General features: G+C 36.5%; 1 protein-coding gene across 3 annotated transcripts in view; it reads right to left on the reverse strand.

The window, feature by feature from the left end:
• The window catches only part of LOC141495598 (lipase maturation factor 1-like), a 702841-nt gene that overhangs the window by 64811 nt on the left and 612578 nt on the right, over positions 1-25452 (reverse strand). For all 3 annotated transcript variants that reach the window (XM_074197124.1, XM_074197126.1, XM_074197125.1), the window contains exons 5-6: positions 11848-12031; positions 1864-2017 (exon numbers count right to left, since the gene is read on the reverse strand). In XM_074197124.1, the coding sequence (XP_074053225.1) occupies positions 1864-2017; positions 11848-12031 (338 nt within the window). The remainder of the gene's footprint in view (positions 1-1863; positions 2018-11847; positions 12032-25452) is intronic.

Consider the following 25452-nt stretch of genomic DNA (forward strand, 5'->3'; position numbering starts at 1 on the left):
TAGAGTTCTGGGCTTGAAGTAAGGATGTTGTGAGTTCAGAGGCAGGATCTGCTTTAACACCCAGCTACTAAGTCACTCAACTTCTATTTGCCTTGGGATTTATCAACTATATTATACACTGCATTTAGTGAAAAAATGTCCCATATCAAAACTCCATGATAGATCCAGGGGCAGCTAGGTGGTGCAGTGGATACAGCACCAGCCCTAGAGTCAGGAGTATCTGAGTTCAAATCTGGCCTCAGACACTTAATAATTACCTAGCTGTGTGGCCTTGGGCAAGCCACTTAACCCCATTTGCCTTGCAAAAACATAGAAAAAAATGATAGATCCTGAAACAAGAAGTGCTCAGATCGGGACTTCAGGCCAAGATGGCGGAGAGAAGGCAGGCACTGTGCTAAAGTCTCTTGAACTCCCCTCATAAATAATATGAAACAAACCTCTTAACAGAAATCCAATTGACAAAACCCAGAAAGAGAAGTTAGGAGAAGAACATCTACCTCAGGGTTTGTCTTCCAGGATTGTGGGTGAGCTCAGGCGCAGAAAGCAGACTCTACCAGGAGCACAGGATGGGTGAGAGCCTGAGATCAAGACTGGCCTGATCAGCTGCAGAGGCATTGGTTGTGGCACTGACAGTCTGGAGCTTACAGGCAGGGTTGGAAGCTGAATTCCAGTGGCAGAGAGATGCAGATATTGATCCCTGGACTCCTCTGGTCTGGAGGAACCCCCCCATACATCCATACATTATTGGTAGAGATGTGAACTCATCCAACCTTTCTTTTTTTTTTTTTTTTGCAAGGCAGATGGGGTTAAGTGGTTTGCTCAAGGCCACACACACAGCTAGGTAATTATTAAGTGTCTGAGACCGGATTTGAACCCAGGTACTGCTGACTCCAAGGCCGGTGCTTTATCCACTACGCCACCTAGCCGCCCCTCATCCAACCTTTCTGGAGAGAAATTTGGAATTACGCCCAAAGGGCAACAAAAATGTGCAAACCCTTTGATTCAGCAGTACCACTACTGGGTCTACACCCTGAAGAGATGATGAAAAAGGGTAAAACATCACTTGTACAAACATATTCATAGCAGCCTTGTTTGTGGTAGCAAAGAATTAGAAATTGAGTGAATGCTCATCAATTGGGGAATGGCTTAACAAACTGTGGTATATGTATGTCATGGAACACTATTGTTCTATTAGAAACCAGGAGGGATGGGAATTCAGGGAAGCCTGGAAGGATTTGCAGGAACTGATGCTGAGCGAAACAGCAACATGGTAGATCGACCTTGATGGACTTGCTCAGTCTATTAATGCAACCATCAGGGACAATTTGGGGGTATCTGTGATGGAGAAAATATGTATCCAGAGAAAGAATTGTGGAGTTTCAGCAAAGAACAAAGACTGTTACCTTTAATTTAGGAAAAAAAACCATGTTATCTTATTATGTAATTTTGCTATCTCATAACTTTATGTTTCTTCTTAAGATTATGATTTCTTTCTTATCACATTTAATTTAGATCAATGTATACCATGGAAACAATGTAAAGACTAACAGAGTGCCTTCTGTGGGGTATGGGGACAGGGAAGTTTAGGGGAAAAATTGTAAAACTCAAAATAAATAAAATCTTTCTTTAAAAAAGATAGATCCTTTATTTGTGTATCTATTACCTTAGTTTACTAGACTGTGACCTTTTTTGAGGCATGATGCCTCCTAAGTCCCATGTTCTTGCCCCACTGTGGGTACCTAGGTTGAGTCACTGAATAGATCTTGGAAAAATATTTGTAAAAGAAAGGAAGGAAAGGAAGATAGCAATTAGAAAATAAAATCAGAACAAAAAAGATAAATATGGATAAAAGGTATGATTCACCTTCCAAATGCTCCGTAAGTGTTGACTATTCTAAGAGGGTTGAATGAGGTATTCATAACTTGCTGAGAATTAAGCAAATTCATAATTACAGGAATGCTTAGGTAGGCAATCAGGACACCTAAAGAGATGTTTACTAGTCTTCGAACAAAACAACCTGAAAATAAGAGAAAGAGAAATGAGTTTAAATTACTAGTTTGGGATGGTGAAGAAAACATTAGACTGAAAACATAGGAAAGGCAATCTGTAAACATGGGCTAAAATATTATATTTACATTTTACATGACTTTGGGCAAAACACTTTGCTATCCTGAAACTATTTTCTTATCTGTAAAATGGGTATATAATATTTTATGGATAAAGTATTTATAGAAACTAAAATGTTAGGTGCACAGTTGCTGCTGTTTACAAAAGACTCAGTTGCTCTGACTCTTTCAAGGATAACTTATTTTATAATTATCAGATTGCAAACAATGTAGCTACCTTATTGGTTTATTCCAGAAACTTGGAAAAAACCTCTGGGACTACTTTTCAAGCTTTAGCCCAAATCAATCTGAATCTTAACAATCTGTTACATAATTTTTCCAAAGTTGTCATTATTTTGTTCAAATATTGGATCAAAGAAGCCAAACTAAACAATATATGTTTTAGAGACTGCAGGGGAAATAATCCAGTTGAATACGGTATATGAATATAATGGAATATTAATGTGGGATAAGAAATAACAAATATGAGAAATATAGAAAGAAAAAGCATGAACTAACACATGACAATATATACAATGATGTCAATAAAGTAAATAAAAAGCAGATTAGAAGTCAAACACTTTGTAATTGTTATGACTGATCTTGGTTCCAGAGAACAGGTAATGAGACATGCATACATACATAGGAATAGGTGCTGTATTTTGTCAAAAGCTTTTTCAGCATCTATTGATATAATCATATGATTTCTGATAGGTTTATTATTGATATAATTAATTATACTTACAGTTTTCCTAATATTGAACCAACCCTGCATTCCCTGGGATAAATCCTACTTGGTCATAGTGTATTATCCTAGTGATAACTTGCAATCATTTTTGTAAGAGAGGGAAGGGTTTTGGAGATAAAGCAGAATATCGCATAATATATCCAAGGATGGTTACTGTTTTAGATATATTTGCTTAACTATTTTTCTTGCTTACAAGGGAGCATCAGTTGCTATAAGAATGTTGATAAATAATTGTAAATATAAGAAAAATAAGAATAAAACTTAAAAAAGAAAAAATAACAACTTAATTGGAGCCCACATATCCTTTTAAGATATGGAGACCTAATCCTTTTTGAATGAAAATTTATGTAAGTGAAAGGGTGGGGTTGGTTGAATAGATCAACCAAACCACCCAAATAAGCATTTATAGTGTGCCTATTCCTTGCCACTAAGTGCTTTACAAATATTATTTCATTTAATCTTCACAACAACCCTGTGACATCTTTCTGACTCCAAGTCCTGGCTGATAAAATGCCTAAATAACTTAATGAAGAGAAAACAATTATCAATCACCCAAACATTTTAGATTGAATGTACTGCTAGAATGTGTTCAGTTTGGCTGAGGAAACTTAGTCATGAAGGTCCTGAGGGCTGCCTATAAAGAAAACCAAATTATTTAAGCATCTGGCAGAGATTTTAGTAAGAAAGTGGCAAATGAGGAGAGAGTTTCAGTTAAACCTCATGAATCACTTGGAGGAAGAAGAGATAACTTTGGTTCCAGTCTTGGTTTCCTTTCCCCCATCACAGCCTTGGCTATGAGTTTCAAAAGATCTGGAGGGAATTTATATTGCCCATCTTCTCCTCAGCATTCTTGTGTTGTCCTCTCTGAGACAGCAATGTCTGGTAGCCCTGTCCACAGGATCCAGGAAGACTGGATGAAGATTCACAGGTCTTAAAGGAGACCATGCCAGACCTAAGGGAAAGTCTTACATGGCCCTTAGAAATGGAATTCCACAAACCAGGAGCTCTGAGCTATTTTCTCTCATTTCCTTACTATGTTTTTAGCCTACCAGTCTGTGTATGTACTGATGGGAGATCATATCATTGACTTGGGAGGGTAATGGGATGGGGCATATTTTGTACCATTTATGTTATGGTAGCCTGTTTAATTAAATTGATTTTCAGCTGACAGTCAAGGCAGGAAGAACACAGTTCATGCATTATATAGTAGAAGAAAGAAAATCCCCCCAGTCCTCAGGTTTACTCTTGGAGTCCTGAAGGGAGATGGTAGCCCAACTCTGAAATGGGCAGGAGTTGGAATTGAATCTGAAAGGATATAGGACATATAGTCAATCTCTCTATTCACAGACACCTGTACTATTGCATCCTTCAAACTGGCTTTTTCCATAAATCCTTTCAGATTATTTAACTGTGGCTCTCTACTGTCAGTAAGATCAACTCTACATTTCTGTATCTGGAATCCAAAGCTCTTCAATACTCTGGTCTTGTCCTATGCTTCAAACTTTAACTTCCAACACAAACATTCAGTAACAACCGGGGATCTGGATCTCTGGTCTCCAAATAATCATGTGCATGCTTATTTCTGAATTTTTTGTTCCAACCTTTTCTCTACTGTTTTTCTTATATAGCTAAATCTCCATTCTGTTCTGTAATAGGCTGAAACAAAAGTGAATTCTGAAGGGAAGATAAATATCCTATATTGGATTTAAAAAATCAAGCATAAACTAATCAACAAAATGACCAACCACAACTCCAAAAGACCAATTGTGAAATATGCTCTTGTGATCAAGACCTAGGATGCAGAAAAAGACTTTACATTTTTGCACATGGTAAATATGTAGATTTGTTTTGTTTGTCCTTGTTTATATTTTGCAAGTTTTCTCTTTTCTCCTTTTAATTTTTGTTTGTATGGGAGAATTGGGGAAGGGGCTAGTTAATGATAATATTGCCAAAAAAAGAAGAAAAAATATAAATCATGTAAAAAGATGAAGGGGAGGAAATATAATGAAATTTAGAGGGAAACAGAGAAGCAAGGCAATTTCAACTGTTTTGAATTTATTATATGTATATGCAAAAACCCAAACTACATGTAATATTAATGATTTCATATAATTATTTTTCTTTTCTCTTTTGTCCATGGAAATAGTATTATTTTTGTTGTTAAATTAAGAACAAAACAATGGAAAACTCAAGTGTAGAATCTGGAAGATGTGACTAAGTTATCTAGGCTTAGTGGAGGGCACTGTCCAGAAGAGTTCTGTTCCAGGCTTAAGTACAATGGTTTAGGAAGGACACCAACAGGATGGAGTGCATTCAGTGAATGGTGACCAGAATGATGAGGCAAAATGAAACCATGCCCTAAAAATCTGGAATGAATTGGAACTGGAATGAAAAGAACTGGAATGCTTGGCATGGAGAAGAGGGAGCTTACATTGTGGGATGGAGGGAGGACACAACATCAGTAGGGCTAGAATTGTTCTGTTTAACCCCCCAAAGAACCAAGACTAGAGCTGGAAGCTGTAGAAGAGAGAAAGACCATGATACAATGTAAAAAATAAAACAAAAACCTAGAAGTTAGAGGTATTTATGACCTGGGATGCTTTTGGAGGTAACAAATTCCCCATCAATGAAAGTATTTAAGTGGAGACTGAATAGTTACTTGTCAGGGAGGACTTTTGCTCCAGAAAGATCTCTGAGGTCAAGTCTACAATATTTAGCTTTGCTGAACCTCAGTTTTCTCATGTGTAAAAGGGGATGAGGAGATTTAGACTTCCTATTTACCAGGGTTGTGAGGAAAATGTTTAGTAAAGGAAAAAGTAATATAGAAATAGTGCTATCGGGGATGTATCATATCTTCCACATTAGATGACACATTTCCTGAGGGCAAAGATTATTTTAATGTCTTTTGTGTTACCTCCAGTAGTCAGCACAGGTCCCACCATATAGTATGCACTCATTTCATGTTAATTGATTGATTTGTGGATTAATTTTTAGTATAATCACAGACAGTACTTGGGGGTAGCCTGTGTATATGTAACAACTCACCTTTTTAAATCACTTGAAGGTTTAGAAAGTATATCTCTTACAATAACCTTGTGAGGTAGGGAGTGAAAAATTACACCCATTTTACAGATGAGGAAAACAAGAGTCAGGGAGGTGAAGTGATTCGCTCAGAGCTATCTGACAGGAAGTGTTTGATGTGGGATTAAAACACAGGTGTTCTGTCTTTAAGTATAATGCTCTTTCCTGCCTACTAGCAATAACTAAGGCCTGGGTAAATATTCTGTTCTTTGAAGAGTGAGAAGGGCATGAAGAAGAGCTTAGATTCTTGAAGAATCTTGCTTTAATGGGAACTGTGAGGCTAATCCCACACTGTACCATCCCACCCTTCAACTGTGCCTCAGTCACAGACAGATTTGTGGTGGAATGATTCTCAATAGGGGATGCTGTCCTCAGTGTCTCAGGCCATTTAGACCACTAACTTAGGTTGGATCACTTTATTTTTTAACATTTTCCCCCCTTAATTTGAGTTCCAAATTCTCTCCTCCTCTGGCCTCTATTCTGTACTTTGAGAAAACAAGCAATGATACCCATTATACATTTGAAGTTGTTTAAACATATTTCCATATTAGCCATGTTGTCTTGCTCAGAGTAACTAAGTCCTTCATAGGTGACTATCCTTACAATATTGCTGCTTCTGTGGACTGTTCTCCTGGTTCTGCTCCCTTCACTTTGTATCACTTCAATTAGGTCTTTCCAGGTTTTTCTGAAATCAGTCTGCTTATCATTTCTAGTAGCACAATAGAATTCCTTCACAGTCATGTACCATGACTTGTCCAGTCATTGCCCAATTGATGGTCATACCTTCAGTGCCAATTCTCTGTCACTACAAAAAGAGTTGCTATAAATATTTTCATACAAATATGTCTCTTTCTTTTTCTATGATCTCTTTAGGATATATATATATATATATATATATATATATATATATATATATATATATTTAGCAGTGTTATTGTTGGGTCAAAAGTTATCTATGGTTTTGTAGACCTGTGGGCATAGTTCCAAATTGCTCTTCAGAATAACCAGGATAGTTTAAACTTCAGTAAGTCTACCCATTTTTCTATACTCTCTCCAGCATTTATCATTTTCTTTTTTCATCAATATTAGCCAGATTGATAGGTGTGAAGCAGTACCATAGAGTTGTTTTAATTTGTGTTTCTTTAATTATTAGTGATTTAGAGCATTTCTTTCATTTGACTATTGACAGTTTTGATTTTTTTCTGAAAACTTCCTTTTTATATTCTTTGACCATCTAATATTAACTGGGGAATGTCTCTTATTTTCATAAATTTGACTCAGTTTTCTATGTATTTGAGAAATGAGGTCTTTATAGAAAACCTTCTTGTAAAATTTCCCTCTGGTTTCCTGCTTTCCTTTTAATTTTTGCTTCTAATTTTCTAATTTTCTAATTTATATATATATATATATATATATATATATATATATACACACATATATACATATATGACAGGTGATTTTTTCCATGCTTCCCTAATTTGATTAAGATATCATCATGTACCTATTCTGACTTTATCTCAATATATGGTATAAACTTCCTTTAAGAGGAGAGATTAAGTGACTTGCTGAGACCACATGATTAGTGGAACGCAACATACAAAGGAAGCCTTCTACAGTGGGGCTTTTAGATATATCCGGGTTTTATACCTTTAGATATGTCAGGGTTTTGTAGCTATCTCAAACATGTCTCACTATTCCATCTGGAAAGATACCCCAATTAAAGAATTTTGACCTGTTAAAAATCTGAAATAAATCCAGTCTTTGTAGAACATATAATGAAATGTAACTACCTACAATAAAGAAATGTTATTTCAGAGGAAATTAGCATTTTACATGAAGAGAACTTTCTAGGATAGAACTCTCTGTATTTGTTTATTGGGTGATTACTTCATGCTGTTGTACAATGTTTGTAAATGATGTTGATGTACCAAACTGGTAAGAAACAGCATCTTTTTTCTTCTGACATCTGGCCTGTTTCCTTGTGAAAACCCTGGGCATATGAAACAAGTTCTTCTGGGGACAGAAATGAGGTGATGAAGGATGTAGGTGCACATCAACCCCTGCTTAATTAGGCCTTTCTCCTCTCAGTTAAAAAAAATCCCCTATTTCCTTTTTCATGATTATCTTTAGTATAGTGATGCCAAGTTCAAATTCACAGCCAAACTTCACACTCCCAAATAGGCCTCCAACTCTTGCCTTCAGTGCGATATTCTAAATCCTGTGATTCTGGTACTTGCTGGAGAAATGAAGATTAAGCATGTTTTTAAAGTTAGTGCCCATTTAATGACTTGCTTAATTAAGGAAGCAAAGGGTCCAGCATGTATGTGTCTAAACTATTATAATTCCCCAAAGATGATCAGAGCTTAGCCATGGGATCAGTGGGAAATAGTGGGAAACTGCAAATAATGAGGTACACAGGAGGACTTGACTCCCCACTGAGCTTTTAAAAAGAAGGCATTTGTAGGACTGATTCATCTAACCTTGTGACTTCACTTCTTGGTCCCCAAAATGAGCCTCGTACCACGTGCCAACAATCCTAAACACCCGCTGATCCCAGATGCAAAGGCTCAGAGAGTTCAAACAAATGGAATATCTCTACCTTTTAATATTGTAAGAAAAAGGTATAGACTTTTGACATGTATACAAGCTAACAGCATTTATTTATTCGTATTTTTAAATTTAATTATTGTGAATGTGATTACACATCAATAACATGTATTTACTATCAATACTGCTATACATTTATTACTACTAATGACAAATAACTGATATCTTCTTAATAATAACTCATTCCTATAATTTTTTTAATATTTACAAACAACTTTCCTCACATTAAGTCTAAGTTAAGCAGTACAGATATCATTATCCCAATTTTAAAGATTAGGAAAACAAGGCTCAGTGGTGCAGTGGATAGAATGATGAACTTGTAGTTAGGAAGAATTGAAATCAAATCCTGCTTTAGGCATTTATTAGTTGTGTGACCCTGGGCAAGTCTTTTAACTGTTCTCTACTGCAGTCTCCTTATTTGTAAAATGGGAATAATAACATCACTAATCCACAAAGTAGGTGTTGTTAAGGGTCAAATGTTGTGTTCTTTACCCTATTGTTGTGAAGATCAAATGAGATACAAACCTAAAATACTGTATAAATGAAATGATTATTAGAAAAGTGGAGAGACTTGCACAAGGTTATATAGCTAATCCCTGTCAGAGCCATTCCTCTCTGACTGACACAAAAAGGAACTTTTATGGGTGGGATACACCCTGTAGTCACCCCAATGTCCTTCAACTGCTACTCTCATTGCCCTCCATATTAACACTGCATGTTCATGAGGATGACTGGGTTGATGTGCTTTGGTTTCAGTTTCTTGCACAGAGAAGGTGGTGTTGTCATTGCTGAATTCTGTGTTAAGAGTTCTTGTGGTACAGTACAGAGAACACCTAACTGAGAATTAGATCTGGGTACCTCATTCAACACTTTGCATGAGTGCCTTGACCAGTGTGAACTTGTTCCTTCATCTAGATGTCTAAAATGTGTAGAAAGTAATTCATGTGAAAAGGACCTGGTGGGTCTTAGTGGCTTGTAGGTTTAACACAGAAGCATTCACAAAATGTGGCAGCCAAGAGAACAATCTTTGTATTACTAAAAGGCTAGTATCTAGAGCAAAAGAGAGGATGATTCTAACCCCCTAAGACATCTGGAGTATTCTGGATGCCTCATTTTAGGAGGGCTAGAATCCAGAGTGGGGATGGCAGGGCTGGGCAGATGGAGCAGCAATAGTGTACCAAGGGAAAAGGATAGGACCCATGCTACAAGGGAACTGGTTGGAACCCCCGCCACAACAAACCAATAATTGGGGTTGGTGAGTCTGGAGAAGAGATACAGAGCAAAAGAATGTAATATTTGTCTTCAAATATTTGAAGGGTTCTTATATGGGAAAGAGATTAGACTTTCAGTACCTGGCCTAGAGGGTAGAGCTAGGAGTAGTGGCTAGAAGTGCCAAAGAGGTTGATTGAAGTTTGATGGAAGGGAAAATTCCCTCATCAAGAAATCCTGTAGAAGTGGTCACTCATCATCCCTCACTTTTCAGGTTCAGGTAGAAGGAATTGTTTTTTAAGTGACGACTGACCTGATGGCTCCTGAGTTCCCTCCCAACTCTGAGATTTTTTGATTCTATAGTGACCTAAAAAGCTCAAGTCCTCCTGAAGAAGAGTAAGTGTAATTTTTTACTACACAATAGAAAATAGCAATAGGAAGCATATAGCACATTTTATGTTCTAATCTAGACACTGTGCTAAGCATTTATAATTATTCTTTCATTGGATCCTTACAACTCTGAAGTAGAGGCTAATACAATTCTCATATTAAGGTGAGGAAACTGAGGCAAAGAGAGACTGAGAGACTTTGTCCTGGATCATTCACCTAGTAAGTGTCTGAGGACAAATTTGAATTCAGATCTTCCTGACTTCCAGGACTGACATTCTATTCATTGCACTACCTAGTTGCCTACTTCTGGGTTTAACATCTTAAAGCCTATAGCGTACAGATACTGCAAATTCTGTACTAGTGTTTGTTATTGTTTGTCCCTTGTTCTCAAGGAGGATCAGTGATGTCAGGAATGTGATATCTTGACTTGCAAGGAAATTGAATTTGAGTGAGGTAGAATTGTGCAAAGTCATCAGTCTCACTCTCTCCTTCAGAACCATTTGGGTCCAGTGGCCAGATATAGATCAGCATGCAGAGAGAGAGACTTAATACCTTAAGGTCTTTCCCAGGTCTCGATTTGTTTGAGGGAACACCCAATCAGTGATTAAGGTTAGGTAAGAAATAAGGCAAAAAAAGATCTCTTTTAGCTACTCAAAAAAAAAAAATCAATTTGGAAGAGGAAGATCCTCAGGGCTTTTGTCTGGAACAGAAATAATTGCAATTTTACATTCACTGAGTCATCCAAACACAAAGTTCAAGTGAGGCTTGGGCTTGGACCTCCTGCTGGCCATTCAGTGAGAGCCCAGAGTGATTTAGTTTAAGGCATGATCAAGTAGCTTCACTTGAATCCCAATGGGCTTTATCTTTTTTTCTTTCCAATGCTGTAATTCTTCAAATTGCAGACCATGGAGTTGACAGCATTAGATAGGACTTCTGATATCATTTAAGTTAGTCTCCTTCTTTTACATCGAAGTATACTGAGGCCCAGAGAAGTTAACTTACCTAATAGGCATTGGGCCACATTTCTTCCCTGTCTGCAAAGTCCTGGAGATTGTCTTTGTATCCCTAATGTCTAATATAGTACTTGCAAATCTGCAAATATGATGGGTCTTCTACAGAAATGCTTTCTGAATTGTACCTAAGGCAAGCTCCTGGGAAGTCCTGTTATATTCCAATCCCCTTCCCTTGCTAGGTATCTCTTCTTCCGAAGCCATCACCTCTTCATCCAAGAAAGAAAACTTTATTATGTCTCAGAACAAGAAGGGACTTCAGAGCGCTTTTCCTTCATCTGTGCATAGAAAAGGAAACTGAGGCTGAGGGGGAAATGACCTACCCAAGATCACCCTGTGAATTAGTTGCAGAGCTAGGAACAGATTTCTCTTTTCTGAATCCCAGCCAGGATGCTTACTGCTGCAAAAGTCCATGACAGTTTTTGGGCAAATGGAATTTGAGAAGAGAAAATTCAAAAAATGACAACATTCAACATAGCTAACATGAAGACAGTCTGACAGGAGGTTCAGTCAGAGCCCTCCAGGTAGGTAAATGCAAATCATATGCAAATTGTACCGGGATTGTGTATATATATATATGTGTGTGTGTGTGTGTGTGTGTGTGTGTGTGTGTGTGTGTGTGTGTGTGTGTGTGTGCTGAAGAAAACCTGTGGAGGCCATTGTTTTGAAGATTCATTCTTCCTGGGAAATAACTTACCGTATCTCACGGGGGGCTTATTCTCCTTCACCTCTTCAAGCTGCATTTTGTGGACTCCATCTTTAACTCCTCCCTGCTGAGAGCCAAAGAGGAACCCCAAGGCAGCATCATCGAAGCAGGCAATGCTGGGAACGATGGTCAACCAATTTAAGAAGCTTAGGTTTCCACTAATGATAAGAATCACCTAGAGTGAAAAAAAAATAAAAAGAAAAGGATGCATTGAAAGTAGTTCCTTCTAACAGAAGCAGCTTTCCTAGCTAATGAGTCAGTTGTTTTTTTTATGAGAGAAAAAACCCAGAATAACAGAATGATTGACTCCTATTTCTATGGTACTCTATGGTTTAAAAAAATGACTGTGATTTTGGAACACTACAATCTCAAAGGAATCATAACTTCAGGTGACCCATAGGGCAACGGGGGATGCATGATGGCTGTAAAAAAGCTGTAGCATATTAACAGTGATGACCTGTGGGTGAGAAGTGATGTAAAAAGGATCATTAAAGACATGTGATACAGGAAATGGAAGGGAGCCTGTCCTGTAGCAAGTACACAGATGACAGATGGACAATCCAAGTTCTACAAGGGTATACTCTAAAAGAATCAAAATAGAATGAAGGCTGAATTTGGAGAAAGAAGATGTTGAATTTGCATTTTATCTCTGCTACTTTCTATACTTTTTTTTTGGTACAGTTTCCTCAGCTACAAAAGGAAACATTTGGGCTAATTAATATTTAAGATCCCTTTCAATTATAGATCCTATATTTTAAGCTTCAGAATAAGTAGGTCTATCTTACATGGTATTTTTTCCTATTAACAAATTTTACTGATATCTTACTTTTAGATCATCTTCATTTTGGAATCTCTCTTTATCTCTTTCCTACCCAGCATCTCTTTTTCTGTTGGCTAGGAAATGGAAATCAAGGGATGCCCATCAGTTGGGGAATGGCTAAACTATGTTGGAATTGTAATGTAATATTATTGTGCTGTAAGAAATGACAAGCAGGATTATTTCAGAAAAACCTGGAATGACTTTTATAGGAACTGATGCAGAGTGGATTGAACAGAACCATGAAAACATTGTACACAGTAATAATAATATTGTAGGATAATGAATTTAGTTGTTCTTAGCAATACATTAATCGAAGAGAATCCCAAAGGACTAATGATGCATACTTCCAGAGAAAGAACTGATGTCTGAATACAGATCAAAGCATTCTATCTTTCTTTCCTCAAGACTTCTTGTACAAAAGGATTTTATATTAAACTGTTTTACATGATTGCACATGCATTACTTGCTGCTTACCATCTCAGGGAAGAGGGAACAGAGGGAATAAATATCGTTAGAATTTGGAACTCAAAACCAACCAAAAGTTAAAAAAAAGTTTGAAATTACTTTAACATATAATTGGGGTAAAATAAAATATTATATATTAGAAATTTTAAGAAGAAAATAAGATCAGCAAAATACCTGACAAAATACCTGAGACATAATCCTGGTCTGACGATGTATGTAGTATTCTCTACCTATAAATCCCCTGTCCTTTACAAAGGAGGAAAAAATGGATTTTTCTCAATTATTTTTCAGGACTGCTTAGCCTCTTGATACTTAAAGTTGGCATATTTCTTTTTACTATGCTGTATTTCTTTCCCTTGACCCAAATGAACTAATTCTTCATGTCCTAAAGAGCTGGCAAATGTGATAACTGAGTCACTGTTAGTGATATCTGAAAGACCATGGTAAACAGGGGAGGCACCACAGGATTGGAAAAGGGTAAGATGTATTACAGTTTTCAAAAAAAGTAAAGGGAACATAGTCTGCAAATGATAGTCCAGTGAACTAGGTCTAGGAAAATTAAAGAAAGGACCATTAAAGAAATGGTTAGTGAACATCTAGAAAGAGGAGATTACAAAGAGTTAGCAAGGCTTCATCAAAAACAGATCATATTTAGGCTAAACTTATTGGCTTTCGAAACAGGATTACCAAAGGAGCAAATGAGGGAAATGCCATGTCCTAGCTGTTGATGATGACCTTTGTCCTTTATTCTCAAAGATGACCATATCATCAGGGAGGTGATGCATGACAAGCACATGAATTGGATTTCAGTGATGGGGTGCTGTGCTAGGTCATAGTCTCACTTTCTCCTCCAGAGTCATCTTGATCCAGTGGCCAGATATGAATCAGGACAACTGGAGATCTCCCTGGATTGAGGCAATCAGGGTTAAGTGACTTGCCCAAGATCACACAACTAGTAAGAGTCAAGTGTCTGAGGTCAGATTCAAACTCCCATCCTCTTGATTCCAAGGCTCTATCCATTATGCCACCTAGCTGCCCAGAACAATTGTTATTGGTTCAGTGTCAGTTTGTCAGAAAGTCTCCAGTGGAGTACTCAGGGATCTGTGCTTAGGTCTAAATTACTGAATATTTTTAGTCAATGATTCTGATTAGGGGATGGGTGGTAGGTTCGTCAAAGGTATTAAACTGAAGGGAGACCTAACTCTATGCACAAAGGGTCAGAATCTAAAATTATCTTGACAGTTAGACCACATCTAGTGTCCCTTCCAATGCTCAAATTTTTTGATTCTGGGATAATAACACTCATTTCTTTTCTTTTTTTTTTTTAGGTTTTTTTTTTTTTGCAAGGCAAATGGGGTTAAGTGGCTTGCCCAAGGCCACACAGCTAGGCAATTATTAAGTGTCTGAGACTAGATTTGAACCCAGGTACTCCTGACTCCAGGGCCAGTGCTTTATCCACTGCGCCACCTAGTCGCCCCAACACTGTCATTTCTAAAACCAAGGATCATTTTTCATTTGAACTGTGCATAGTTAATATTTATCTCGTTTGGACACTTGGACAGTAGCTAAATGAAAGTTTAGACATTTCTTGGCATAGATTTTAATATCTTTACACAAGTAACCAATAACTGTGTTTGAGAACTTTATAACTGAAGAAAAATCTGTTTGATTTTAATTAAGTGAAGCTATATTTGAGGTGGTTTGGCATAGTAGATAGTTAAGCCAGAAGTTATGTTACATGGATTCAAGTCCTGCCTCTGAAATATATTAATGGTGGGGCTCTTGGCAGGTCATCTAACTTCTATGTGACTTATGCTATTTCCCTGAGACTTATCTTCTAAATCATACACAAGTGCTATAAACATATTAGGAGTTTCCACAATGACACAATTGAAACTTTAATTAAGTAGTTCTCCATACTGATGAAATTACAGGTCCTTTGAACATTCATATAAAAATGTATCTTAAGGAACATTCCTAAACAGGGGCATTGTGAATTATTCTAATAAAAGGGGATTGAAACCAATAATTTTTTAAGCTGCCAAAGTCTTGTTCAAGGAATTAAAATACATCTGATTTTTCCATAATATCAGTGAAATTAACTTAAAGAAAAATCAAATAATTTTCATGACTTTTGTCTCCTGATCGCACTCTACCAAATGGCACCAAGTAGAATACTAAATTAGCATAGCATCCACTAATGCTATGAAACTGATCTCAGTGATATGAAAGCAAGAAGTCAAATTTCCACTTGCTTATTGTTAGATATCAAAATTTGGAGGCTATTACAGAGAGAAGGGTTGAGACTTGTTGTTGCTTGGGGTTGTCTTAGAGGTCAGAACTAAGACCAATAGTGAGATATTTCAGGGAGGCAGACTTCAGCTTAAGATCAAGGAAAACTTCCTTACCACTAAAGTCCTCCAGTAATAATGTAGTTGACTTTGGGAATTAATTAATAAGTTCTTGAAGACCACAATCGTTGGGGAAGCTGTAGGAATGCTTCTATGAGTCCTTCCAACTCTTCAATTCTAAGATTATCTCACAATTAATTATATCTAATTCTTTAAGGTTTACTAAGGACTTTTTTCACAATAAGTTTGTGAAGTGATCATATCGTTTTTCCCAATTTACAAATAATGAAAAGGAGACCGAGGGAAATTAAATGGGTCATATAACTAGGAAGTAGCAGGACTAGACCACAGAACTAGATGTACTTATTTTCAATTCAGTACTCTTTTCTTGACATTAAGATACTTTTTTTATATTATAGGGACATTAAGTCTTCATAAAGAAAAGAATTTCAAATGAAAATATTACTGTTTTATTATTTGTCATAAGAGAGACATTGGTTTTTGGAGAAAGAGCTGGTTTCAAAGTCAGGAAACCTGAAATCAAGTCTGAGGCCCTGATATATACTGATGGTGTGACCCTGGACACATCTCAGTGATTAAGGTTTCAAGACAGATGCAGAGAAGAATATTTAAAAAAAATTTTAGACTTCTATCTGCTATATGATCTTATTTTTTTGTTAAACTTTACTAACTAAAGAGAAATCTGAGGTTAGTAAATTTCATCTCTTTAAATGGAGGCTTCCCTTTGGGGGTTCCCATGAATTTAATCTTGTCCTGTGAGAATTTCCTTTATTACAGAAAACACTAAGATCAGTCAAAAATTGATTTTTTTTGGATCTTTCACAGATATGGAAACAGTAAAAACTCATTAATTCAGATTCCATTAATTTGGAATATTTCAACAAGTGCAAACTGAAAATGTTTTAGGTAGATTACTTAAAAATAAATATTTGCTTTCAATTTGTTTTTTAAACACTTAGAAAACATATTTCTAATTTCTATGAGATAATTTCAAGTCAGTCTTATCTATGCATTAAATTTGATTCCATAAAGACCTCTTCTGGGTAATAATGGTGTCTTAGGCTCCTTAAGTTAATAAACTTAAAAACAGGGGCGGCTAGGTGGTACAGTGGATAGAGCACCTGCCCTGGAGTCAGGAGGAACAAATTTAGGCTCAGACACTTAATAATTACCTAGCTGTATGACCTTGGGCAAGTCACTTAACCCCATTGCCTTGCAAAAAACAAACAAATAAATAAATAAATAAAAATAAAATAAACTTAAAAACAATAAACTAGTTTTCTTCAAACTGGTTTATTATTCAGACTTTTCACCATTTGTAGGTGGACCTTATCTCTCCCTACTCAACTAGCTAAAATTAGTGAGATTTGACGTTTAATTCCTTTTTTTTTTTTTGATTTTTCAAGGCAATGGGGTTAAGTGGCTTGCCCAAGGCCACATGGCTATGTAATTATTAAGTGTCTGAAGTCGGATTTGAACCCAGGTACTCCTGACTCCAAGGCCTGTGCTCTATTCACTGCGCCACCTAGCCGCCCTGATGTTTAATTTCTAAGCATTTATTTTTACTACAAGGAATGGTAATTCTCTATTAACATCTTATTCTGGCATAGTAATATAATAAGGAGGAGGTGGTATCACCCTGGGTTAGCATTTATTTAGTGATTTAAAGTTTCAAAATGCTTTACTAATATTATTTTATTTTATCCTCCCAACAACCCTGAGAAGTTGCTGGCCCTAATATTATTATTATTTATTATTATTATTATTATTATTATTATTATTATTATTATTATTATTATTATTATTATTATTATTTCCATTTTAAAGATGAAGTAAGTACACTTGCCCAAGGATGATACACAGCAAGTAAGTGTCTGAGGTCAGAACTGAATCTGACTCCAGATCCAGTGCTCCAACTACTGTATTACCACTTATGTCAGGAGAACTGTCCAGTGAAAGCCCCAAGAGGATGATATGTGACAGGGCTACTATCTACCAGTTTTCCATCACAGGATGGGTTAACCTACCCTTCCCCCTTCCCTTTGGCAACAGGGATTAGATTTCCCCAAAAGGGGATAAAGTGAATTTGGGACTTGATTAATTTTTGTTTTCCTAAGGCAAGCTACCTGATCAACTAAAGCAAGGAGTTTTAGGAGATTAAATGGATACAAAGCATTAAAAGTGATATATAAATGCCCATTTCTGTTGTTATCATCATCATCCTATAGTCACCTGGCTTCCAGTATAGTGATGACTTCCTTCTGAGTTGCAGTACCTCCAGAGCTCCAGAATGTTATAGTGAATGTAAACAGTGAAGTCCTGGTAAATGTTTAACAAATGGACTGGGTGTGGGTGGTGGGTGGAAAGAAGGAAGGAGAGAGAAGCACCCACACGCTCTTAGGTTTATTGTTTAATCATTTTCAGTTGTGTCAAACTCTGTGAACTTATAAGGGTTTTTTTTTAAGAAGGATTTTATTTATTTTGAGTTTTACAATTTCCCCCCCATTCTTGCTTCCCTCACCCCACCCCCCACAGAAGGCATTCTGTTAGTCTTTACATTGTTTCCATGGTATACATTGATCTCAGTTGAATGTGATGAGAGAGAAATCATATCCTTAAGGAAGAAAAATAAAGTATAAGAGATAGCAAAATTATATAATAAGAAAATGGATTTTTTCCTAAATTTAAGGTAATAGTCTTTAGTCTTTGTTCAAACTCCAAAATTCTTTCTCTGGATACAGATGGTATTATCTACTGCAGATAGTATAAGGTTGTTTTTTTTTTTTAGCAAAATTACTGGAGTGGTTTGCCATTTACTTCTCTGGCTCATTATACAGATGAGGAAACTGAGGCAAACAGGGTTAAGTGACTTGCCCAGGGTCACACAGCTAGGAAGTGTCTGAGGCCAGATTTGTACTCAGGAAGAGGAGTCTTTCTGTCTCCAAGACTAAGTACTCTATCCACTGAAGCACCTAGCTGACCACTCTTTTGTTTTTAGATATGAGGTGCTTTTTTATCTTTTTAATTTATTTTTATTAAAGATAGTATTTGAGTTTTACAATTTTCCCCCCAATCTTGCTTCCCTCCCCCACCCCCTCACACAAAGCACTCTATCAGTCTTTACTTTTTTCCATGTTGTACCTTGATCCAAATTGGCTGTGTTGAGAGAAATCATATCCTTAAAGAAGAGAAGTCTAAGATCAGACAATAAGATATCTGTTTTTTTCTAAATTAAAGGGAATAGTCCTTGCACTTTGTTCAAACTCCACAGCTCCTTATCTGGATACAGATGGTACTCTCCTTTGCAGACAGCCCAAAATTGTTCCCGATTGTTGCACTGATGGAATGAGCAAGTCCTTCAAGGTTGAACATCACTCCCATGTTGCTGTTAGGGTGTACAGTGTTTTTCTGGTTCTGCTCATCTCACTCAGCATCAGTTCATGCAAATCCCTCCAGGCTTCCCTGAAATCCCATCCCTCCTGGTTTCTAATGGAACAATATTGTTCCATGATATACATATACCACAGTTTGCTAAGCCATTCCCCAATTGAAGGACATTTACTTGATTTCCAATTCTTTGCCACCACCAACAGGGCTGCTGTAAATATTTTTGTACAAGTAATGTTTTTACCCTCTTTCCTCATCTCTTCAGGGTATAGACCCAGTAGTGGTATTGCTGGGTCAAAGGGTATGCACATTTTTGTTGCCCTTTGGGCATAGTTCCAAATAGCTCTCTAGAAGGGTTGGATGAGTTCACAGCTCCACCAACAGTGTACTAGTGTCCCAGATTTCCCACAACCCTTCCAACAATGATCATTATCCTTCCTGGTCATATTGGCCAATCTGAGATGTGTGAGGTGGTACCTCAGAGAAGCTTTAATTTGCGTTTCTCTAATAATTAATGATTTAGAGCATTTTTTCATATGGCTATGGCTTCCTTTGATCTCCTCATCTGTAAATTGCCTTTATATATCCTTTGACCATTTGTCAATTGGGGAATGGCTTTTTGTTTTAAAAATATGACTCAGTTCTCTGTATATTTTAGAAATGAGTCCTTTGTCAGAATCATTAGTTGTAAAGATTGTTTCCCAATTTACTACATTTCTTTTGATCTTGGTTACATTGGTTTTATCTGTGCAAAAGCTTTTTAATTGAATGTAATCGAAATCATCTAATTGGTTTTTGGTGATGTTCTCCAACTCTTCCTTAGTCATAAACTGCTCCCCTTTAAATGATCTGACAGGTAGACTAGTCCTTGATCTTCTAATTTGCTTATAGTATTGTTTTTTATGTCTATGTCCTGTAACCATTTGGATCTTATCTTGGTAAAGGGTGTGAGGTGTTGGTCTAATCTAAGTTTCTTCCATACTAACTTCCAATTATCCCAGCAATTTTTATCAAAGAGGGAGTTTTTATCCCAATGGCCGGACTCTTTGGGTTTATCAAACAGCAGATTACTATAATCATCTCCTGCTTTTACACCTAGTCTATTCCACTGGTCCACCACTCTATTTCTTAGCCAATACCAAACAGTTTGATGACTGATGCTTTATAATATAATGTTAGATCAGGTAGGGCTAAGCCACCTTCTTTTGCACTTTTTTTCATTAAGTTCCTGGCAATTCTTGACTTTTTATTTCTCCATATGAATTTGCTTACATTTTTTTCTAACTCATTAAAGTAATTTTTTGGAATTTTGTTTGGTAGGGCACTAAACATATAGTTTAGTTTTGGTAAAATTGTCATTTTTCTTATATTAGCTCTACCTATCCATGAGTAGCCGATATTTGCCCAGTTATTTAAATCTGATTTAATTTGTGTGAGAAGTGTTTTATAATTGTTTTCAAAAAGATTCTGAGTCTGTCTTGGCAAACAGACTTCCAAATATTTTATATTGTCTGAGGTTACTTTGAATGGGATTTCTCTTTCTAGCTCTTCCTGCTGTTTCTTGCTAGACATACATAGAAAAGTTGAGGATTTATGAGGGTTTATTTTTATAACCTGCAATTTTGCTAAAATTGCTAATTGTTTCCAGTAGCTTTTGATGATTTCTTGGGATTCTCTAGGTAGACCATCATGTCTTCTGCAAAGAGTGAGAGTTTTGTCTCTTCCTTCCCAATTCTAATTCCTTCAATTTCTTTTTCTTCTCTAATTGCTGATGCTAACATTTCTAATACAATATTGAATAGTAGTGGTGATAATGGGCACCCTTGTTTCACCCTGATCTTATTGGGAATGCCTCTAGCCTCTCCCTATGGAATATAATGCTTGTTGATGGTTTCAAATAGATACTGCTAATTATTTTAAGGAACAGTCCATTTATTCCTACACTCTCTAGTGTTTTTAATAGGAATGGCCACTGTATTTTGTCAAAAGCTTTTTCAGCATCTATTGATATGATCATATGATTTCTAATAGGTTTGTTGTTGATATAATTGAGTATACTAAGTTTTCCTAATATTGAACCATCCCTGCATTCCTGGAATAAATCCTACTTGATCATAATGCATTATCCTAGTGATGATTTGCTGTAATCATTTTGCTAAGATTTTATTTAGGATTTTTTCATCTATATTCATCAGGGAGATAGGTCTATAATTTTCTTTCTCTGTTTTAACTCTTCCTGGTTTAGGTAACAACACCATATTGGTTTCATAGAAAGAGTTAGGCAGAGTTCCATCTTTCCCTATTTTTCCAAAGAGTTTATATAGGATTGGAACCAATTGTTCCTTAAATGTTTGGTAGAATACACTTGTTTATCCATCAGGCCCTGGAGATTTTTTTTTTTAGGGAGTTCAATAATGGCTTGTTGAATTTCTTTTTCTGAGATAGGGTTGTTTAGGTATTTAATCTCTTCTTCATTTAACCTGGACTACTTATATTTTTGTAAATATTCATCCATTTCACTTAGATTATCAAATTTATTGGCACAGAGTTGGGCAAAATAATTTCAAATTATTATTTTAATTTCCTCCTCAATGGTGGTGAGTTCACCTTTTTTCATTTATGATACTAACAATTTGATTTTCTTCTTTCTTTTTTAATCAAATTGACTAGACGTTTATCAGTTTCATTGGTTTTTTCATAATACCAACTTTTGGTTTCATTTATTAATTCAATAGTTTTTGTGCTTTTGATTTTATTAATTTCTCCTTTAATTTTAGAATTTCTAATTTGGTATTTAATTGGGGATTTTTTGATTTGTTCTTTCTCTAATTTTTTTAGTTGCATGTTTAGTTCATTGATTTCCTTTTTCTCCAATTTATTCATGTAAGCATTTAGAGCTATAATATATCCCCTGAGAGTCGTTTTGAATGAATCCCATAGGTTTTGGTATGTTGTTTCATTATTATCATTATGTAGGATAAAATGGTTAATTCTTTCTATGATTTGTTTTTTGGTCCACTCATTTTTTAAAATGAGGTTATTAAGTTTCCAATTTGTTCTGGGTCTATATCTCCTTGGCCCAGTATTGCATATGACTTTTATTGCATTGTGATCTGAGAAAGATGTATTCACTATTTCTGTCTTTCTGCAGTTGGTCATTAGGTTTTTATGTCCTAGTACATGGTCAATTTTTATATAAGTTCCATGAACTGCAGAGAAAAAGGTATATTCCTTTCTATCCCCATTCAGTTTCCTCCATAAGTCTACCATATCTAATTTTTCTAACAGTCTATTTACCTCCTTAACTTCTTTCTTGTTTATTTTATGATTCGATTTATCTAGATCTGATAGTGGGAGGTTGAGGTCTCCCACTATCAGAGTTTTGCTGTCTCTGTCTTCCTGTAGTTCTTTCAGCTTCTCCTCTAAGAATTTGGGTGCTGTCCCACTGGGTGCATATATATTCAATATTGAAATGACTTTATTGTCTATGGTACCTTTTAGGAGGATAAAGTTTCCTTCCTTATCTCTTTTAACCTATCTATTTTTGCTGCTGCTTTTTCTGAGATAAGGATTGCTACCCTGGCTTTTTTTACTTTAGCTGAAGTAAAATATATTTTGCTCCAACTTTTTACCTTTACTCTATATGTATCTCTCTGCTTCAAATTAGTTTCTTGTAAGCAGCATATTGTAGGATTCTGGTTTTTAATCCACTCTGCCATTTGCTTACGTTTTAAGGGAGAGTTCATCCCATTCCCATTCAAGGTTATGATTACTAATTCTTTATTGCCTTCCATGCTATCTTCCCTCTGTTTGTATTTTCTCCCTTCCCCCCTTATCCATATTCCCCAGTATTTTGTTTCTGAATACCACCCCTTCAATGTATTTGCCCTCCTATATTACACCCTCCCCTTTCTTTCCCCTTTCCCTTTTTCCCTTTTCCCCTTCCCTTCCTTTTGTCATTTCCCCTTTTCCCCCCACTGCCCTTCCCTTTCTCTGTCCCCCTCCCCTTTTCCCCTTTTAATACTCGAAAGGTTAGATGTTTTATAAGTTAACTGAATATGTGTAGCTGACTTTAAGCCAAGTCTGATGAGAAGAAGATTCAAGTGTTTCTCATCTGCTCCCTTCTTCCCCTCTATTACCATAGGTTTTTTGTACCTCTTAGTGTAATGAGATTTACCCCATTCACTCCACTTCCTCCTCCAGTCTCTTTCCTGTCCCCCTTTTTAAGGAGGTAGTGTTTTTTAGATCATTCTATCTAAGTCATAGAAAATTCTGAGTGTCTGTCCCTTCTAGTTCAGTATATTATATCGAATAGAGTCAAAATTCCTGAGAGTTATTAGAGTCTTGCTCCCAAGTGAGGTTAAAGCCAGTTACATCCCATTAGATAGCAGTCTCATAGATAGGTCATGAATGTCCATCATTACTGGCTAGGTGTATTCTCTCTGTTAGAGTTACAATTCTCAAGATTTATGAGAATTTTTTTCCCCCCATGCTGGGATAGAGCCAGTTTCAACTTACTGGATTGCATTTTTTTTTCCTTTTACAGCTCCCCCCCCTTTTTTTTTTAACCTTTTCATGTGTCTCTTGAACCTCCTGTTTAATGTCCAAATTTTCTATTTAGCTCTGGTCTTTTCATCAGAAATTTTTGGAATTCTTCCATTTCGTTAAATGTCCATCTTTTTCCCTGGAAGAGAAGGCTCAGCTTTGCAGGAAAGTAGATTCTTGGCTGCATTCCAAGTTCCCTTGCTCTTCGAAATATCTCGTTCCAGGCCCTTCGATCCCTTAATGTTGATGCAGCCAGGTCCTGCGTGATCCTTACTGTGGCTCCTTGATATTTAAATTGTTTCTTTCTGGCTGCTTGCAGGATTTTCTCTTTTATCTGATAGTTCTGGAGTTTGGCCACAACATTCCTTGGTGTTTTCATTTTAGGATCTTTTTCTGGTGGGGATCAATGTACTCTTTCAATAACTACTTTGCCCTCTGATTCCATGATATCAGGGCAGTTTTCCATCACTAGATCCTGTAATATTGCTGACTACTCTTAAATTGGATCTGTAGCTTGTATCTTGGTCATATAGACTATGCAGGTCCAGGGTTCTGATTCTCTAATGAATAATTGAAATCTCTGCATGGATGGGTGTGCCTTTTCCAAGGCAGTACTTTAAATTGGAAGAATAGGTCTTTGGGGAAGTCAGAGATCTTTGTGAGAGAAATAAATTTGTACTTTTAAGCAATCTTGAGATCTTTGCCTTTATGGAGAGGAGGGGAGCAAACCTTCCTTACAGCATAGCATTTTAATCAGAAAGACTAAAATAGTGTCCCTGTAGAATGGGAAGAAGTCCTCTGGACTTTCCCTGTATTTTATACTATGTTGAATAAAATAAACTAAATGTTTTTGGATTTGTTAGCCTGAGAGCTTATAGGTGACCTGAAGGCACCCCTTTCTGTAGAAATGCCATAGGTTGCTGAGGGAAAAATGAGTCAGAAATTAAAGTTACCAGGATTCCCTGGGTGAGTACGTAAGTAAGAGAAAATCTGAGGAAAAAACTAGTTTACCTGGGTCTGTCAAGTCAGAGTCCATGGGGAAAGTTCTTTGCATATATTAAAGTCCTATATGAATATCAGTTGTTACTGATAGTGATAGAGGACAGGATCTGAAGTCAGGAAAATCTAAGTTTAAATCTGGCCTTAAACATTTTTTAACTTCAGGACCTTGGATAAATCATTTAACCTCTGTTAGTCTCAATTTCCTCAAATGTAAAATGGGAATAATAATAGCACCTCCCTCTGAAGGTTGTTGTGAGGATCAAATGAAATAATATTTGCTAGGCACTTTAGCAGAGTGTCTGACACTGAGTAGGGCCCAGAGAAGCACTATTATTATTATTATTATTATTATTATTATTATTATTATTATTAACAACTAATAATAATGACGATGATGATAATAATAATAGCTCTTTTTTAGCACTGACTGTCTCTGTGCTTTGACTGGCATGAGTACTCCTTTGTGCCACAGACTGCAATTCTTTTGTGACTTCCTTGGCCATTCTGGTAATGAGCCTCTCTGAACTGTGCTGAGCAGTATATTGGGCAATCCAGGATCTATAGTGTATCTGGGATCCATCCTGGAAGCCTTGCTTGAGTCAATTAATATCTGTGTCTGGCTGCTGAGTCTTCTTAAAATCCCTGAGCAGAGATGTGCTGCAGCCATATCCACTACTTAGGAATCAGTGTGGCTGGACAAGTAGATAGGGCATTTATTAAGTGCTTACTGTTTGCCAGGATACAAACACAAATAAGAATGACAGTTTTTACCTTCAAGGAGCTGGTATTCTAATGGTAAGAGTCAAAACATAAATGACATAAATGGATTCTGGGAAGTGAGGTGGGGGAGGAGGGAGTATTCAGAAGGAGGTCTGGTAGGGTGAGGACCCTAGAATAATAAGGTAAAATCTCATCAATTGGATTCAGGGGACCAGGTGTTCAGGAAGAGTTCTAGGTTCTGTTTGAGTAGTGAAAGCTCTTGTTTGACCTATCCTTCAAAGCCTT

The sequence above is a fragment of the Macrotis lagotis genome, chromosome 8 (assembly GCF_037893015.1).
Source record: "Macrotis lagotis isolate mMagLag1 chromosome 8, bilby.v1.9.chrom.fasta, whole genome shotgun sequence".
Lineage (NCBI taxonomy): Eukaryota > Metazoa > Chordata > Mammalia > Peramelemorphia > Peramelidae > Macrotis > Macrotis lagotis.